Genomic DNA, 19,469 nt, shown 5'->3' on the forward strand with positions numbered 1-19,469 from the left:
TGGTGACTGTGATGGTGTCGGTGTCGGTGTCTGTGTCTGTGTCTGTGTCTGTGTTGGTGTCTGTGTCGGTGACTGTGTCTGTGTTGGTGTCTGTGTCGGTGTCTGTGTCTGTGTCTGTGTCTGTGTCGGTGTCTGTGTCTGTGTCTGTGTCTGTGTCTGTGTCGGTGTCGGTGTCGGTGTCAGTGTCTGTGTCTGTGTCTGTGTCTGTGTCTGTGTCTGTATCTCTCTCTGTGTCTGTGTTGGTGTCTGGGTCGGTGTCTGTGTCTGTGTCTGTGTCGGTGTCGGTGTCGGTGTCTGTGTCTGTGTCTGTGTCTGTGTCGGTGACTGTGATGGTGTCGGTGTCGGTGTCGGTGTCTGTGTCTGTGTCTGTGTCTGTGTCTGTGTCTGTGTCTTTGTCTGTGTCTGTGTCTGTGTTGGTGTCTGTGTCGGTGTCTGTGTCTGTGTTGGTGTCTGTGTCGGTGTCTGTGTCTGTGTTGGTGTCTGTGTCGGTGTGTGTCTGTGTCGGTGTCGGTGTCTGTGTCTGTGTCTGTGTCTGTGTTGGTGTCTGTGTCTGTGTCTGTGTCTGTGTCTATGTCTGTGTCTGTGTCGGTGTCGGTGTCAGTGTCAGTGTCTGTGTCTGTGTCTGTGTCTGTATCTCACTCTGTGTCTGTGTTGGTGACTGTGATGGTGTCGGTGTCGGTGTCGGTGTCTGTGTCTGTGTCTGTGTCTGTGTTGGTGTCTGTGTCAGTGACTGTGTCTGTGTTGGTGTCTGTGTCGGTGTCTGTGTCTGTGTCTGTGTCGGTGTCTGTGTCTGTGTCTGTGTCGGTGTCGGTGTCTGTGTCTGTATCTGTGTCTGTGTCTGTGTCTGTGTATGTGTCTGTATCTGTGTCTGTGTCTGTGTCTGTGTCTGTGTCTGTGTCTGTGTCTGTGTCTGTGTCTGTGTCTGAGGCAGAAGAAGAAGAGAAGAAGAGGCAGGAGACGTTCGCAACACTTCTATTCATATTTATATGATCTGATCTGAAGTATATGTCTCGATATATGTCGATTAAATTTTTAAATATTTTTTTTAACAAGGAGTACCTTTACATATATATATCTAGGGGAACCAAGTTTTAGATTATTATATTAGACCTCTAGCGTCATCAAAATTTAATTTAAAATTACAGGTCTCATACAAACTCCCATCCCCTAGTTTAAGGGGTTGGGGGATGAAAGTTACAAGTTTTATAATTTTTTTGTTGTTTGTGTGCTAATACTAGCTTACATACAAAATTTCAGCTTTCTAGGACATTAGGAAATACCTTAAGAATTTTGATGATCATCAGTGAGTCAGTGACGAAATTAGCGTTTTTTAGATATAAATAAAATCTGAAATATAAAAGCTAATGTAATTAAAACTTAATATGTTCAATAAGTCCGCTATTGACAATATATCCCGAAAATTTTGTTGATCTAGCATAATCCAAACCCAAGTTATGAGGGTTCAAAAAAACGTCGAAGCGCTTCGAGAAAAGATAGGTAGTGCCCGTGCGCTTCGCTTTCTTCTTTGGCTAGTCTTGGCGGGGGCACTACCGTGCCCCCAGATTTATTTATATTCATAAGATCACCTGGGGCCGTATTATGACCTCTTAGTGCCCTTACGCACTAGCGGTTAACCGCGGGGGCGGCTAACCGCGCGCGCTTTCCCATTTTAATATGCAACCGCTATTATGAAGTGCGTACAATCATGAGCGGTTGCATATTAAAATGGGAAAGCGGCTAACCGCTAGTGCGTAAGGGCACTTATTTCCAGTCAGTTTACGCCGTGAAAACTGACTTGCCAAATTCATATTATGATCGCCATAACCAGCCTTGGTTAATTATTATGGTATTACGTATATATGAATTTGCAAGTCAGTTCAATTCACGGCGTAAACTGACTTGGAATAAGACTTCTTAATACGGCCCTAGGACCTATTTAAAAAAATCTTTCCCTCGTCGGATATATATGTAATCCCTGTAAAGGCTCTAATATATCCGACGGGCGAAACCTGGGCGGATCGCTAGTGTATAGTATTATGATAACTGTTTTATACATTTTAAAATACATTTCTTTTTTTAACTAAGAAAAGAAATTTATTTGAATTTAGATTGAAAGCATATTTTTTAGATTTTAAAGTAATCTCAATCTCTTCCTTATCTCTTAACCTAAAAAGATACAAAATAAAACAAAATACATATTCTATACTTTATTACACTTAAAATTTACAAGTAACTTACATTACTAATATTTTTTACAATCATTATTTTCACACCGTATTTCAAAATCTGTCCAACATTACATAAAAATATAATTATTTTGGGTCCTAGATTTTTTATTGAAAATATCTAATAACTGACAAGATCAGTATGCCTTCAAGCTAAGAATACATAAACAGGGTGTAATCGTTAAGTGTGCACAAGCGATTATTCCGTAACTATTGCAGATAAAATATAAGGCCAAAATGGCGTATGGCGTAAAAATGGCCATAGTAATTTTTTTAAAATAAAAGGAGAAATATCTAAAAAAATAACTTTAAACCCTCCCATACATATTTTAGTATGAGATATGAATGGCCAATTTACTCATTAGGTAACTAACTTTCGATATCAGTTAAAAGTTTTTTTATATCTGTAATGCCTCCTCCACATTACTCGCGAAGTTGAACGAGGTTAGACGAATAGAATAATGTAGAGAGGCACTTCGGCTTACTTCGTCCAACTTTACCTCGCCTCGGCCGACTTCCGTTTGTTGTCGGTTTTTGCGCCCGAGTCAAAGGGCACGAAGTTACCTGAAGTTCGTTCTGAATATGAACGTATGCGTTCCTCGCGAAGTTGAACGAGTGTGTAGTGTAGCACCGCGGACTTCAGTCAACTTCGGCCGAGTACTTCGCCGAGGAACTTCGCGAGTAGTGTGGAGGAGGCATTATAGTTACGAAATAATCGCCATGTGCACACTTAACGATTACACCCTGTATAAAGCATAAAAACACGTTCCGTATGAATTACGCTAATTTAGCTTGGTTGTGTTTAATCAGTCACGTTGCTAATTCTTTTCAGCTTATGGTTTAAATGTATATTCCATCTTTATCTAACGCAGAACGGCTTTAACTGTTAGTTTGTTCGCATATATCGCTTCTCCGTCAGTTTATAAGGGTATCCCACTGTTGGTATACTAAGCTCAAAGGAGGTTATAGTTTTGCATCCGCTGAGTACGTAAAAAATACTTATAAAATTCCAGACGCAGTTTTTTTTCAAACAGATGAATTCTTAAAACTCTATGTGTACACTCAACTCACTCAGCTTTGCCACCAGCATGTGAGCTATCGTTTAAGATATGTTTTCATAGACAAAATGCTCACATTAGCGAAGCGGTATGCCGGCTGCGCGAAGCTAGAGAAGAAAACATGGATTTTCAGGAAAAATTTACTGAAGTAATTTCGTTGTTTATGTATTTTTTACGAGATCAGTGTATGCAAAACTACAAGTCCCTACGCGCTTAGTATACCAATAGTGGGACTCCCTGTATATATGTATTCTAAGTCTGCAAGTATCTTTATTATGTGAAATTTTCATTTACAACGCTTCAGTCCTTTTTACGTAAATAGACGGTGACGATGTACATTCAAACTGTTACTTGTTTTACTCTTAGTAAAAGTAAAAAATGGTTTGATATCACTACATCACTACATAGTATAAAACAAAGTCGCTTTCTCTGTCCCTATGTCCATTTGTATGCTTAAATTTTTGAAACTACTCAACGGATTTTGATGTGGTTTCTTTTTAATAGACAGAGTGATTCAAGAGGAAGGTTTTAGTGTATAATTTATTAGGTTTTAGACAAAGCGGGCGAAGCCGCGGGCGGTAAGCTAGTTGAATATAAATAGACAGATTTAACTCAAACTTTGTACACTTATCAAGGATCGGTGACAATACAATAAGTAAAATTTCAAGATCGCGTCATGGCAATACCGTCACGTCATGGAGTAAGGCGACGATTTTGGTAACTTTGAATCTTGCCAAAGAAGTTTCACTTCTGACACTTGACACTCGGCATACATGCTTTTTTTAATTCTTTATTTAACATATATGTCATCTTCACTTTGCAGTACATGTTGTTACATCAAAATCGATCCAGCCGTGTATTTCTCCAAATCTATCGAACCTAGGGTTCGTCTATAGAACCTAGAACCGCACCACTGTACGCTAGGTCCCAGTAGTGTTCGACTTTGTGCTTTTGGAATAGTTCCCTCGCTTGCTTTTCTGTTGGCATCACCTGTAAAAAAATAATTCGTATAAAAATCTAATAGAGAGAGATTATTATAAGAGAATTGCTGAAACTGTGGAGAAAAAAAACAACAAAAACTACCTATAGCCTCTGTTAGAATTAAGGTGTCATCTGTAATTGGCTTATAAATCGGTGCAATAGTTTTGTTTAAACATTAAAAACATCACTACATAGTATAAAACAAAGTCGCTTTCTCTGTCCCTATGTCCGTATGGTTATGTAGATCCCTATATCCGTGTATGCTTAAATCTTTAAAACTACGCAACGGATTTTGATTCGGTTTTTTTTAATAGATAGAGTGATACAAGAGGAAGGTTTTAGTAGGTATATAATTTATTAGGTTTTAGACAAAGCGTGCGAAGCCGCGGGCGGTAAGCTAGTATTATATAAGAACGGAACGGTAGCAAGGCGAAAGGTGGCTAATTGGAGACATTTTACTCCAGTTGTCTCTTTTTCGCATAGTGAATCATGCCATCTCATTTTAACGTCTAAGCCGTCTAATCTCGTTGGCTCGCAGTAGGAATTGAAGCTAATTCGGTTTTACGTACACGTGTTAACTAAAAAAATAAAATATAAAAATGTGTGCGTGTACTAGTGTACACACGTAAGAAGTGAAACTTCTATATGACCTTATTTTTCAAAAAAATAATTTAATATATGCAACTTTACAGAAATACGTCGAATCGCGCGTGGTAAGGATAAAAAAGAGATGGCGCGTAACGGAAAAATGTTACACTAAATTTTTTTTCCAACCCCGATAAAGAGGTTTCACTTCAAAAATATAGGTAAGGTATATAATTATCCACGTCACGTAGCGTGCACGCTTTTGTCAATTGACCATTACATGATGATAGTTTACATCCTGCGCATAATCTACGGAGCGGCAACGTCGCATCAACTGCTCGTCATACGGAGCGGCAACGTCGCATCAACTGCTCGTCATACGGAGCGGCAACGTCGCATCAACTGCTCGTCATACGGAGCGGCAACGTCGCATCAACTGCTCGTCATACGGAGCGGCAACGTCGCATCAACTGCTCGTCATACGGAGCGGCAACGTCGCTACTTATGATTGTTTTTTTAAGGTAAGGATACCACTATAAGACTAAGAGTGTAGAATAGTGGTATAGTAGGAGAAGGATAAGCTTAAATAAGTAATTTATATGAATATTTGACTTCGAGTATCACCTTAAACTTAATCTCCCCAAAGGATCTGTGTGCCGTAGTGCCCTCCCACACGAGTTGGCACGAATTCGGCACTTCTGTACCGTCTGTTTCTTTCACCGTTTCCTCCTCCCATTTGATACGGTGCAACATTAGTCTGAAAAATGGGGAGAAATTTATTTATTTATTTATTCATCTTAATACAACGTGTAGAATCAACAAAGCTAAAAACAGTGTAATATTTATGGCAATTAAAATATATAATAAAATACCGGACAATTTTAAGGAACTACCAGTAAATCTTTTCAAAAATAAACTGACGAACTGGCTAATGGTAAAACAATTTTATGACATTGAAGAATTTATGACTTTGAAGTAGTGTAAACTGAATTGTGTGTGATAAATAATTAGACTAATTAACTTTCTTTTTTAATATTTGCACACCCAATCAATGGGTAGAATGTATTAGCCACATAACATTGTAATTAAAACATCTAGAATCTGTAACTACATTCTTGCAAATAAATATAATTTGAATTTGAATTTGAATTTGAATAGGTACTTGGCATACACTTGAAGCAAGTCAACATTAAACAAATTAAAATCAAATCATAAGTAAGTAAATACAAATTTAACATCTTAGTAATAGAGATTTTTAAGTCCTATTCGCATTATTTCAGTAGCTAACATCATTGTATACAAAAATATACTGCCGTTTTTGTTGAAAATTTCGACATTAGCAAGGGAATATTTGCTACAGGGTACATTCAGTGAACACAGAATCTTGAAATTTGGTAAAAAAGCAACGTCTTATAGCAAATCAAAAGTACATATTTTCAGTTGTACACATGTAAAAAATCAAGTTTATACGGAACCTCGGTGTGCGAATCCGACTCGCACTTGGCCGGTTTTGTGCATTATATTATGATGATAAAGATTTTTATTAATGTTATTTATTCATTATAAGTTACTAGGTGTGTCACGCGGTTTTACCCGCAGTGCTCCGCTCCTGTTGGTCTTAGCGTGATATAGCCTATAGCCTTCCCCGATAAATAGACTATCTAACAATGAAATAGCTTTTCAAATCTGACGTTGTTCCTGAGATTAGCGCGTACAAATAAACAAATTCTTCAGCTTTTATATATTAGTATAGATTTACTTTCTTACATTCAAATAAACTGCATTCTATTTAATTATTCTTATCACTATCATACAACAAGTTTTTCTATATCAATTTTCACAAAATCGCATTTAAATCGGTGCAGTATTTTACCACCGAGCTATCTAACACCGAAGAATTTTTCACATCGGACAAGTAGTTCCCGAGATTAGCGCGTTCAAACAAACAAAAAAACTCTTCAGCTTTATAATCTTAATCTTAATATATATAAATCTCGTGTCACAATGTTTGTCCTCAATGGACTCCTAAACCACTTAACCGATTATAATAAAATTCGCACACCATGTGCAGTTCGATCCAACTTAAGAGATAGGATAGGTTTTATCCCAGAAATCCCACGGGAAAGGGAACTGTGCGGGGTTTTCTCTGAAAACGCGGGCGAAGCCGCGGGCGGAAAGTTATTATTAGTATAGATATACCTCTTATACTTAGCGTGTTGTTTCGGCCCCCCCTCCACAACAATGACACAACAACCCCGATGCAACACAACACATCCCGTCATGTGAAGTTGTTGTGCGTTCACTTCCACTTTGAATTTCGCTGACGCACACTCGAATAGGTCTTTCACCCTGTAAATAAAAAAAAAAATGGCGTAAAAGCTTAAATTGTGTTAAAAACTTTGCAATAGGAAAAAACATTTAAGATTTGAATATTTTTAAACGGAAACGCAGGATTTGATCTCTATCAATATATTTTAGTAATAAAAAAAATGGTTGCCTGTAAAGTCGGTTTTACGGGCGAAGATTTTACGTGACAACGTCTCTCTCTCGTTCGGTGACTCATCGTAACGTTACCGAGCGTTACACTTTTTCATAAGTGACTCCCAGCCGCAACCTAATTTAAGACGTTGTCACGTCAAAAAACCAACAATGTGAGCTGGTTATGCCATTTATAACTCAAGAACGGTGGAACGGATTCTTAATAATTTTTGGAACGATGTTCCTTAAATCCAAAAAATTGAAAAAAAAAACGTCCAAAACGTGATAAATAATTATTAAGAATTTATTTTGTCTAAGTTTTTTTGCATACAACTAATAATAAGATGTGAAAACCTAACGACTAAAGTCCACTGTTTTTCGTCGAGAATTAGGGTGTTTTTACCTACCTTACGAGGATGTGTAACGAGGAATGTGTTTTTTAAAAATCAATCATATCACTTCAAACGCTAAACGAGTCAAACTTCAAACTAAATGAAGCGATATAATTGGTTTTTAAAACACATTCCTCGCACATTATTGGTGGACAAGTGATAACTGCGTTAAAAACAACCGACTTCAAACTTGCACTTGCAACATTTACAAATACAGACAAAAATGCTCATTAAATAAAAACTACTGGGCCTATCCGAATAAAATTTTTAAGGGACCATCTCGAAACCATCCCGCATCGTACAAAAAAGAATCACGTAAATCGGTTCAGAAACCTCGGAGTAATCGGTGTACATACATAAAAAAAAAATATACCGGCCGAATTTTTAACCTCCTTTTGAAGTCGGTTAAAAAGAAATATGCAACTCTTACAATTTAAAACTTTACTATAGTAAAACGAAATTAAGCAAAAAATCTTAATATATATAAATCTCGTGTCACAATGTTTGTCCTCAATGGACTCCTAAACCACTAAACCGATTATAATAAAATTCGCACACCATGTGCAGTTCGATCCAACTTGAGAGATAGGATAGTTTAAACATGTAGGTACCACGGGCGAAGCCGGGGCGGACCACTAGTAAGTACTATATAGTATCAATTATTTATCTTACCTGTACACAGCAACATGCACGCCCATAGTTGTGTCCTCTCGAATTTTTCTATCAACCTGTAAATATAAAAAGACCATTATTTTAATGCAAATAATCAATATATATCTCCTTTTCACATTTTGTCTACTCGAAGAGGCCGTTTTATAAAAATCAATCAAATATTTACACACTAGATTTCCGCCCGCGGCTTCGCCCGCGTTTTCAAAAGAGAACCCGCATTGTTCCCGTTCCCGTGGGATTTCCGGGATAAAACCTATCCTATGTGTTAATCCAAGTTACCCTCTATATGTGTGCTAAATTTCATTGTAATCGGTTCAGTAGTATTTGCGTGAAAGGCTAACAAACACACACATACTCACAAACTTTCGCATTTATAATTAGTAGGATAAAAAGACCATTATTTTAATGCAAATAATTATAATATCTCCTTTTCACATTTTTTCTCTTCTAAGAGGTCACTTCATGAAAATCATTCAATTATTTACAAGCCAACATACTTTATTCTCTTACTCTATTCTACGAACTTCTACCAAAGAATGTGCCAACATTTACAAAAAAGATGACACAAATAGATTATCTCCGCGAAAACTTTTCGAAGTAATTTTTTTTAGGCGCGTTGACATTAAAATTTCAAGGTCGCGTCATGCCAATACCATCACGTCATGGAGTAAGGCGAGGACTTTGAAGAAGTTTCACTTCTGAAAAGTTTGCTTGGCACACACGCTCTTTCTCTTACTCTTCTCCAACTCACTTTATGTCCTTCTAATCCCACAATCTCTTACCTTCTCTCTCTTCTGCTCCTTAGTAAGCGCTCTAGCTTTGTTCGCCTCCAAATGTGTCTTTTGTCTCTTCGCGATCTGTTCTCGAACTTTCGCCTCAATGGCGGTCGGGTCTTGTACCGCTTCCGTGCCTAACGCCCGCATTAGGTTCGATATCCTGTACGAAAGATAAATAGAACAAAATAAATTAATCTAATTTTAAAATTTACTATTTTGAATATTAGTTTGAATGTAATAAGGAAGTACTGCGATTTTACACAACCGCCAAATTGATGTAGTCAGTTGATAACAAGGGTAGTTGTTTGAAACGTTGTATAAACAACGTTTGAAAACTAAGACACGATCGGTACGAATGCACTTCGATTGAAAGGAAGGCGGCATTTTATAGGTTTCGACAGCTAAACACACAATTGACAACTATATGAATATGTGAAACTAGCTTCCGCCCACGACTTTGTACGTGCATCCCCGTTTTTCCCCATTCCCGCAAGAATTTCGGGAAATCCTTTCTTAGCGGATGCATACGTCCTAACACCTACCTGCATGCCAAATTTCAGCTCGATACGTCCAGTGGTTTGGGCTGTGCGTTGATAGATCACTATATCAGTCACCTTTGAGTTTTATAGAAACCTATCTATATAATATATATCGGGTATCGGGTAGGTCTGAGGATTATATCATCTATTTTGCATACCTCTAAAATCTAAATGATAAGAGTAAGGCAGAACTAGTCTAGTTCTAGTCTCTGCAGTCTCATATTTTGTATAGCGTGTAAATCTCTTTTTAACCGACTTCAAAAAAAGGAGGAGGTTATCAATTCGGCCGGTATGTTTTTTTTTATGTATGTACACCGATTACTCCGAGGTTTCTAAGCCGATTTACGTGATTCTTTTTTTGTTCGATGCGGGATGGTGTCGAATTGGTCCCATAAAAATTTTATTTGGATAGGCCCAGTAGTTTTTATTTTATGAGCATTTTTGTCTGTATTTGTAAATGTTGCAAGTGCAAGTTTGAAGTCGGTTGTTTTTTACGCAGTTATCACTTGTTGTGTTGTGTGTGTGTTTGTAATGTGCGTGTGATACATGCTTTTGCGAGTGTGTGCGCGTCCGTTCTTCGTGTTGTGTGTATTTGTGTGTGTACGGGAGCGTGTACATCTTTTTAAGCGTGTGTACCTTTTTGTGACGAGTGCATGTTAATCTACACTATACAATATTATAAAGAGGAAATCTTTGTTTGTTTGTTTGTTTAATTGTAATGAATAGGCTCATAAACTACTGGACTGATTTTAAAAATTCACCATTCGAAAGCTACATTATCGACGAGTAATATAGGATAGGTTTTATCCCGGAAATTCCACGGGAACGGGAACTATTCGAGTTTTTCTTTGAAATCGCAGGCGGAGCCGCCTGCGGAAAGCTAGCATATTATATTATTTTAATTATTGTGTGTTAATACTGTGGAGTCAAATAAATGATCTTTCTTTCTTTCTTATTATAAATAATAGTGTATACATGTTTATCTCTTTTTGTATGTGTGAATGTATACGCACCTAAGCTTCGGTTCAGGCGGTGCTTCGAGCCCGAGCCGCACCTTCTCCTGCTCCTCCTTCCACGCTTCTCTTCTGCTCTGTCTCCTCAACTTCTTCCTCTCTTTTTTGGTAAGAAAGACTGGCATGTACGTTGGTTTGAGCGGTTCGGCTGTGGGCGAAAGATTGATTAATCACTATCACTACATAGTATGAAACAAAGTCACTCACTTGCTTATTAACCAACTCACTCACAAACCAACCAACTCACTCACTCACTAACTAAACATCAGATTGTCGACTATATCGTTTCCATTAATATTACAATTAGCAACATTTTATCGTACTCACTCACTGCCTAACAAGCTTATTTACTCACTTAGTGTCTTACTTATTTATTAAGAAAAAAATTTAAAATTGCAATAACTCTTCAACGGCTAACTTTTTGATATGGTATTATAGATCAAATCAGTTTGTTTTGACTCCTGCTACACGCTCTTAACAGGAATAGGTTGACTTAACCTGTAACCCTGTATACATATAATATTTATGTAGAATTGCACTGGCTCACTCCTACACTCATTAGTGCGGGCGCTCATCCATTTCAGTCCGGCATCGGCCGTCGACTGACAACTACAGACTAATGACAGCTATGAACTAACCCCACCACTGGTGTACGTGAGACAATGTATATATCTATTTCATAGATACACTACAGTACCCACAAACGAGCTGTCCAACCCATACGCTCACAACTCATTATGTTAGTCGGTGAGTTAACCAACCAACTCACTCACTAACTAATCAACTCACTCGGTGGCCTCAACTGCTGCGGGTGTTCCACTAAATTGGTGATAGCATCACCATTCAGATTGTCCACAATATCATCATCACCGATATTACAATCAGTGACGCGCTGTGTGTGTGTGCGAGCGTCGTTCGCGTCGCTTGTGCTTCGCTTCGCTTCGCGTTCTTCCGGCGTTAATAGTATCACGCTGTCCCACCTGGGAATGTCATTAATAATTGTCATTATAGTAGAGCCATTTTAATAGGCAACATTTGACAGTTCAACAAAATTCAACAACGTAACCTAGTAACGACGACATAGAATAACATGATATTTCGTTTTGTTAGAACTGCACATTTGCTTAACTTTTTTCAATTACGATTACATATTTATAGTAATAATGACCGATACAAGTAATTTTAAGATTTTATTTTACTGATAAACCATAATAATAACATAATAAACAATTTCTGAATTGAAGAACTGACGTCGCTACAATTTTGTGTCAATAAACCTTTTTTCTTTTTAAATACTAGAGACGTTACTCTAAAAATCGAAATCTGACATCTAGAATCGAATGCATGATTACTTGTGAATAAAAATCATCAAAAATTAATAAATTCGATTGACAAATGTTTCAAATCCGTATCGATTAATTCACTTTAATCGATGTTTTTAAGCAGGTTACCTCTCTTCGTAGATGAAATTGATAGACGTCAAATGTTGCCTATTAAATTGGCTCGACTATATTTTATAATTATTTATTTATCCTACTAATCACTTAGTATAAAACAAAGTCGCTTCCTCGGTCCCTATGTATGCTTAAATCTTTAAAACTACGCAACGTATTTTGATGCAGTTATTTTTTAATAGAGTGATTGAAGAGGAAGGTATATCATTTATTAGGTTTTAGACAAAGCGGGCGAAGCCGCGGGCGGAAAGCTAGTTTTTTACAAAACCACGAACGAAAAAAGTAATTTCTTCATCTCTGTATTGTAATCATAGAAAATATTTTATTTCATTTTTATCGCATATTTTAAGAATATATGTATAAATAAAAAAGTGTGTGTGCCGAGCACACGTGTCAGAAGTGAAACTTCTTTGGCAAGACGTCACGTGACGGTATTGCCATAACGCAACCTTAAATTAGATGACCTTAAAATTTTACTCTCAACGCGCCAAAAGAAGATTCACTTGAAACGGTCCCATTACACTGTATTTTTTGCGCTTACGACTGTTTAGAATAAGCTGATGATGATTAAACAAAAAAAGATGAATGATTCAGGTACTTTTATTTTTGATCTAAAAAGCAAATAAAACACAAGTACCTTACAATTTTGATATTTTTACAACTAATTTACGATTACAAATAAATGGCAATTTTGCCCCAATTGCCTGGAAGGGATTGCTTTCGGGCAATAAGGCCAGCAAGAATAAATAAATAAGAACTAAAATACGGTAATTCTCACCATTCTATATCTGGAACTCGATCCGAATCCGGTACATCAGCCGCCAATAGCGCAAGTTTCGTGGCCGAAGAAATACCGGTTTTTCGCGCGATTTGAGATATTTCGTTCTGTAGCTTTTCTAGTTGAGCCTGACGGATGAACAAAAAAACAGTGCTAAATTTAGTACGGGAATATTTTGCTTATTAAAATGCAATGTATGTATGTTCGGGTGAAATCTTGCAACTCGCTTTTGAAGTAGAAACCTTTAACAGATTGAACTGAAATCCATACTTTTTAATATTATAAATGCGAAAGTAACTCTGTCTGTCTGTCTGTTACTCAATCACGCCTTAACTACTGAACCAATTTGTATGAAATTTGGTATAGAGATATTTTGATACCCGAGAAAGCGATTAGCGCGTTCAAACAAACTAACAAACTCTTCAGCTTTATAATATTAGTAAAGATAGATTTTGATTCAAAAGTGCTTCTAAATGAAGTCTAATCCATACTAATATTATAAATGCGAAAGTAACTCTGTCTGTCTGTCTGTTACTCAATCACGCCTTAACTACTGAACCAATTTGTATGAAATTTGATATAGAGATATGTTGATACCCGAGAAAGGACATAGGATACGTTTTATCCCGGAAATCCCACGGGAACGGGAACTATGCGGGTTCTTCTTAACTCAAGCTCTAACATTTATTTATTCAATTAGACTTCTTCGAGAAGCACTTTTGATACGTCAATACATAATTATTTTTAACATTTACCACCGATTCGGAAAGCAGTATAATTCGGAAAGGAGAAGAACCGGCAAGAAACTCCATAGTTGCTCTTTTAAATCATTTCAGTATTACAATTTAATTTTACAAAATATGTAAGTAACTGTACGTATATATTATCATAATATGCCAAAGAACTGTCCTGTGGTTTTTACGCGACAACCCTCCATGGGTTTTTATCTTCCACATATATCTTAATGCTGTAATAGGCTCTCTGAACTAACAACTAACTAATAAATCTTTGACTTTAACGCGTGTGGAAAGCTAGTTGATAAAATAAATGTTCGAGTTGAGTTTGAGTTTGAGCACACCCCGGACACTCCATACAAAATTATCGTTTTGACAGTCACACTGTAGAGATTGCAAATGTGTGTGTTAACGCTTTATGGTCGGCACATTTGTGACTAGCGTAAAAAAAAATCGCGTTTTTCTGATGAAATACATCCGTAGACAGCACAATCTAACCATTTTCTACGAAAAACGATAATCACAAGTCCAAAATAATAAAATTACTTTAAGTCAATTGGATTAATGTTGTCAATCTTCGTTGCGTTTCGTCTAAAGACGTCGTTGGTATCGTCCTTGCGGGGAAATGGGTACCATAACAAGGCTGATCGTGCGGGGTGAGGTAAGTGTTTAATTTTGGCGGGAGGCGGAGAGTGTCCGTTCTGTAGCGTTTAGCTACTATTATGTATTCTGTGGTTTGAGTTCACCTTCATCCGCAGCCGTTCAGCCATCTGGCGGAACTTGCCGGGCTCGTGGAACCTTAGTGCCCTGCGTGCCCGTACTGCCGGCTTGTTGGTCACGCGAGCATCAACCCACGATGCTTCAGCGCTCGGCTCCACCGACGCCTGGCCCAAGAGCTGAGCTTTGAACTCTTCGCGACGCTTCGCTCGGATATTCGCCTGCGGGGGATTGAGAAAAAAAATTAAAAACAACGTTTCATTATCACTTGGTGCTAACGACATTATAGAATAAATAACTACAAGAATAACTGCGTTAAAAACAACCGACTTCAAACTTGCATTTGCAACATTTACAAGACAACAAACAAAAATGCTCATAAAATAAAAACTACTGGGCATATCCGAATAAAATTTTTATGGGACCAATTCGACACCGTCCCGCATCGAACAAAAAAAGAATCACGTAAATCGGTTCAGAGACCTCGGAGTAATCGGTAATAAAAAACATACCGACCGAATTAATAGCCTCCTCCTTTTTTTGAAGTCGGTTAAAAGAGCGTATGTGCCGAGCACACGTGTCAGAAGTGAAACTTCTTTGAGTTGATTCAAATTTCAAAGATACCAAAATCATCGCCTTACTCCACGGCATTGGCATAACGTAACAGTATTGCCATGACGCGACATTACAAATTTTACTCTCAACGCGCCTAATGAAGTTTCTTAAACTTAAAAAAAAGTTGCTCGTCGATTGCAACCGTATATATTATTTGAACAATTGAAAAAAAAAAGAAAATTCTTACAGACCAACAACACTTACCTACACCATTCAATATATAACAAATATATTCGATCACAATATCTCACCTTCAAAGTGGGCACAACTTGCGTGAGATGCACCCTCCGTCCCGCGGGGTCCACCGTTCGTCCCTCACGGTCTAATATCAATGGGGCGGGGCCGGATAGACCCGCTTGTAATGCCCCACCTAAAATATACGAAAAAATTTATTTATTATTAACCAAAAAAAATGAGGTCAATTTTACTATATTTTAAGCTATCGCATAGCTTCTATCGCGGGGCTTGAGCGCGGGGACCGAATCCAGAAATTCCGTAACGAAAAAACCTCACGCTCCCCACTCCGACGGGCGGAGGTGTGGCTTGAAGGCATAGCATGCAATAGCGCAACCGCACAGTCCCCGAGTGACACACGTCTTTTTTGTTTAAAATTTATTAATAAATCATTTATAGTTGAATGCTATAAAACTAAACATCAAACGATAAATTATTTATTAGGCGGGATTCGAACCCGCGTCTTTTTGCCTTGCCGGGACGACGCCTAAGCCTCTGGATTTTTTTTTTTTTTATATTTTTATAATTTCTCATTAATAAACCATTTTAATGTTATATAATTATAAACATAATTAAATATCAAGTCGGTTGAAAAGTAACAGTAACAGAAATAGTGGCAAAATGACAGCAAATGCATATTTATAAACACCTTTTAGCGCAGTCTGCAGTTAAATACTAGCTTACCGCCCGCGGCTTCGCCCGCTTTCTCTAAAAGATTTGAGATTTAAACTATCCTATCTCTCAAGTTGGATCGAACTGCACATGGTGTGCGAATTTTATTATAATCGGTTAAATGGTTTAGGAGTTCATTGAGGACAAACATTGTGACACGAGATTATTAAGATATGTTACAAATCTCACCAGCCAATTTCCTTTGTATCCGAGCCTGTAGTTCGGCTATTTTCTGTTGTTTCTCCATCTCTTCAGCTGACATCGCGCCGGCAGCTGAAAATTGAGAAAAATCTTATTAAAAAATTCACACATTTAACTGTGTTACCTGATTTTGCATGAAACCAAATTCGTGTATTTTTTTTAAGTTATACTTCTAAAATTAAAATTCTACACACATACCTACCTAGGTTCGAACCTTCGAATAAAGGTAAATACGGTCTAACTACTACACAGTATTGTATTTAGTCTAACACAAATGCACAAACACACACACACACTCACATATTAATATATACGTGTTACCTGGCTTGGAATACAGCATGGGTTTGATCACACTGGGCGGTGGCATCGCACTGCTCTGCTGCATTTGCACCTTTATCTGTTGCGCCGTTTGTGCCGCTACTGTGACGTTACCCTTATCCCCTTTGAGGGCCATGAGGGCCCGTTTGCGTTCCTCGATCTCTTTTTGAGCGTTCGCCATCATTAGCTGAAATAAAAATTGTACTGATGTTATAGAAAATAAGCATACGGCCGCAAATAAAAAGAATAACCCATAGGCAATTTGATATTTATAGATTTACTAGCGGTCCGCCCCGGCTTCGCCCGTGGTACATATTAACGTTTTCTCTACATAAGAACCATCCTCGTACTTCAAGGAATATAATAAAAAAAGAATTATCGAAATCGGTTCAGCCGTTCTCGAGTTATGGAATTACAACGAAAAGTGGCATTGATTTTTATATATTAGACTAGCGGTCCGCCCCGGCTTCGCCCGTGGTACATATTAACGTTTTCTCTACATAAGAACCATCCTCGTACTTCAAGGAATATAATAAAAAAAGAATTATCGAAATCGGTTCAGCCGTTCTCGAGTTATGGAATTACAACGAAAAGTGGCATTGATTTTTATATATTAGATTAAATAAAATCACTCCATTGCGATGTAACAGAGAGACAAACAATTAAACTTTCATTTAAACACTGAGTTTGTGCTGGAAAATAAATTGAGAAATCTGATAAATGTACTGAGAAAGATGAAGTTTCACTAATTTACAGAATCTTCTAGTTTAAAATTATGTATATTAATCTTGTGTTAGAAATAAGTTTTATTATAGAAATATTATCATATCCATAAATAAGCTGACCTACCTATGGAAATCCTTTAATTTTTTAAGTTAAACTGACCTTAATTTTATCAGCACTCAAGCCCGCCATCTTGGATCCCACAGTCTCCCCCTCAGGCAGGATGGACGGTATCTCGATCCCGTTGTCGTTCTTCTTATTCTCATCCCGCTCCTTTTCCCTCTCCCGTTCCCGTTCTTTGTCGTGGCGGTCGCGTCTGTCGTCACGCGACTCGTATTTATCATCGTGGCGTGATCTAAAAATATTTTATATTTATATTTTATTGTAATTTATTATAATTTAGACTTTGTATTGTTACCTCTTGATGGAACTAAATGTTATGTTAGCTATGATTAAACTGGTTTTAAATTGTCAGAAGTAAACAAAATGTAAATGCCATCAGAAGGCTTTAAATTATAGTATTATGTATTAAAATTGGTTCGCCCATTCCAAAAAACAATATTTATATACCACCAACCAGAAAAGCACCAGCTTTTCAAAATTTTTGAGTTATCAAACCCGAAAAAAAACACATTCCAATTGAGAATCTTTTTTCAAAGTCGGTTAAACAAATTAAAATACCTTTTGATGTCTTTCTCTTTATCGCTGCTGTCATGTTTGCGTTTCTGCGACTTGGACGAAGAAATCAGCTCTTGTGCGAGAGCTATTACCTTATCAGTGAGTTTGCTTGCTTTTTTCGAATCAATGTGCGATGACAGCCTGTCTATAATTTTTCGGCGCTCGTATCTACAAGTGAAATTTTTATGCAAATTTCTTTTTTTAGCTTCTTATTGTCTCAGTAACTAATCTGTATGTTCATTGTTAAAATACATTTGAACCAATCTCAAGTTAAATCCTATATTAATCACAGTTTTATACATCAACTAGCGGTCTGCCCCGGCTTCGCCCGTGGTACATATTTCGCAATAAAAGATAGCCTATGTTCTTTCTCAGGGTCTAAAGATTATCTGTGCCATATTTTATCAAAATCGGTCCAGTAAGTTATGTGTGATAACCATACATACATACAATCCTTTTCTCTTTATAATATTAGTATAGATTAGTATACATCAATTAGATTAAGTTGTCTCAGTCTAAATTTACAGAACCATTGTACATTGAACTGTAAATTACAATAATTTTGTAAGCTATACGACTTATTATAATTTTCTCAGGTAAAAAAGAACGCAGGAGGCGTATTTATTTTGAATTTGCAGTTCGTGAATGTTGCCAAAACAAACTTACCCATTGGTTAAACATGAAGATACTGTCGATAACAGTGAACTATCAGATTTACCAATTGTTCTGTATATTGCTCGGTCTATAGAAGAACGCAAATCTTCTACTTCCCTTCTAGAAAGCTGCAAAGCCATGACGAAAAATGATGCTCAACAATTAGGTTATGTTAACGCGTACCTATATTTTTTTTTTCATATAAACAACAATACGGTATAATATGTAGATGTTATTAAATACTCAATGTCTATTTTAAATTCGACTAATAAATCATATATTTTTTTATGAAAACAATATTACTCAGTTTACATTGACAAACAAACGACATTGTGACATTTCTTGCCTCTTGGCACAGAGCAAGTAATATAGCCTCTTGGCTCTCTGAGTTGGCTCTTGGCCACACAGATAACTATATAGGAATATTAAGTAAGTACCACACAGAGCAACTATGCAGAGCAAGCAATAATGTACCACAGATTAGTTATAGACGTATAACTAATCTGTGGTACATACGTACAGTTACAGTAAGTACAGTAAGTACGTAAGTACAGTTACAGAAAATTCGTTAAAGCATAATGCGACACAGTGGCGCACAATGCCGAATTATGCTGATGCTTAATCATTGGAACGTGAAACGCACCAGCAGGTTGCGCTAAGTTCAGTGCTGAAAAAAAAAAATATTCTGACACCCCCTCTACACTACTCGCGAAGTTGAACGAGGTTAGACGAATAGAATAATGTAGAGAGGCACTTCGGCTTACTTCGTCCGACTTTACCTCGCCTCGGCCGACTTCCGTTTGTTGTCGGTTTTTGCGCCCGAGTCAAAGGGCACGAAGTTACCCGAAGTTCGTTCTGAATAAAAATGTATGCGCTCTCGCGAAGTTGAACGAGTGTGTAGTGTAGCACCGCGGACTTCGGCCGAGTACTTCGCCGAGGAACTTCGCGAGTAGTGTAGAGGAGGCAATAGAG

The 19,469-nt window shown here is 37.4% G+C and overlaps 1 protein-coding gene across 1 annotated transcript; it reads right to left on the reverse strand.

The window, feature by feature from the left end:
* Positions 1-4,073: 4,073 nt before the first annotated feature.
* LOC123702422 (U4/U6 small nuclear ribonucleoprotein Prp3) lies at positions 4,074-18,836 on the reverse strand. The gene is made up of 15 exons (XM_045650172.1): positions 18,510-18,836; positions 17,847-18,011; positions 17,328-17,520; positions 16,446-16,629; positions 16,113-16,196; positions 15,269-15,387; positions 14,432-14,623; positions 12,952-13,079; positions 11,509-11,699; positions 10,720-10,867; positions 9,174-9,327; positions 8,392-8,447; positions 7,049-7,198; positions 5,474-5,606; positions 4,074-4,273 (listed from the first exon to the last, which is right to left on the reverse strand). The coding sequence occupies exons 1-15, from the start codon at positions 18,635-18,637 to the stop codon at positions 4,163-4,165; spliced, it is 2,136 nt and encodes a 711-aa protein (XP_045506128.1). The 5' UTR covers positions 18,638-18,836; the 3' UTR covers positions 4,074-4,162.
* Positions 18,837-19,469: the final 633 nt, after the last annotated feature.

This window comes from Colias croceus, chromosome 23, assembly GCF_905220415.1.
Source record: "Colias croceus chromosome 23, ilColCroc2.1".
NCBI classification, from domain to species: Eukaryota; Metazoa; Arthropoda; class Insecta; order Lepidoptera; family Pieridae; genus Colias; species Colias croceus.

Bases quoted from the DNA above. Each gene is read 5' to 3' on its own strand.
- LOC123702422 (XM_045650172.1), bottom strand. From the start codon at position 18,637: ATGGCTTTGCAGCTTTCTAGAAGGGAAGTAGAAGATTTGCGTTCTTCT. The intron at 17,521-17,846 runs GTATTTTAATTT...AAATATTTTTAG, and splicing joins AAAGAGAAAGACATCAAAAG to ATCACGCCACGATGATAAAT. The intron at 4,274-5,473 runs GTGATACTCGAA...ATTTTTTTACAG, and splicing joins TTGGGGAGATTAAGTTTAAG to GTGATGCCAACAGAAAAGCA.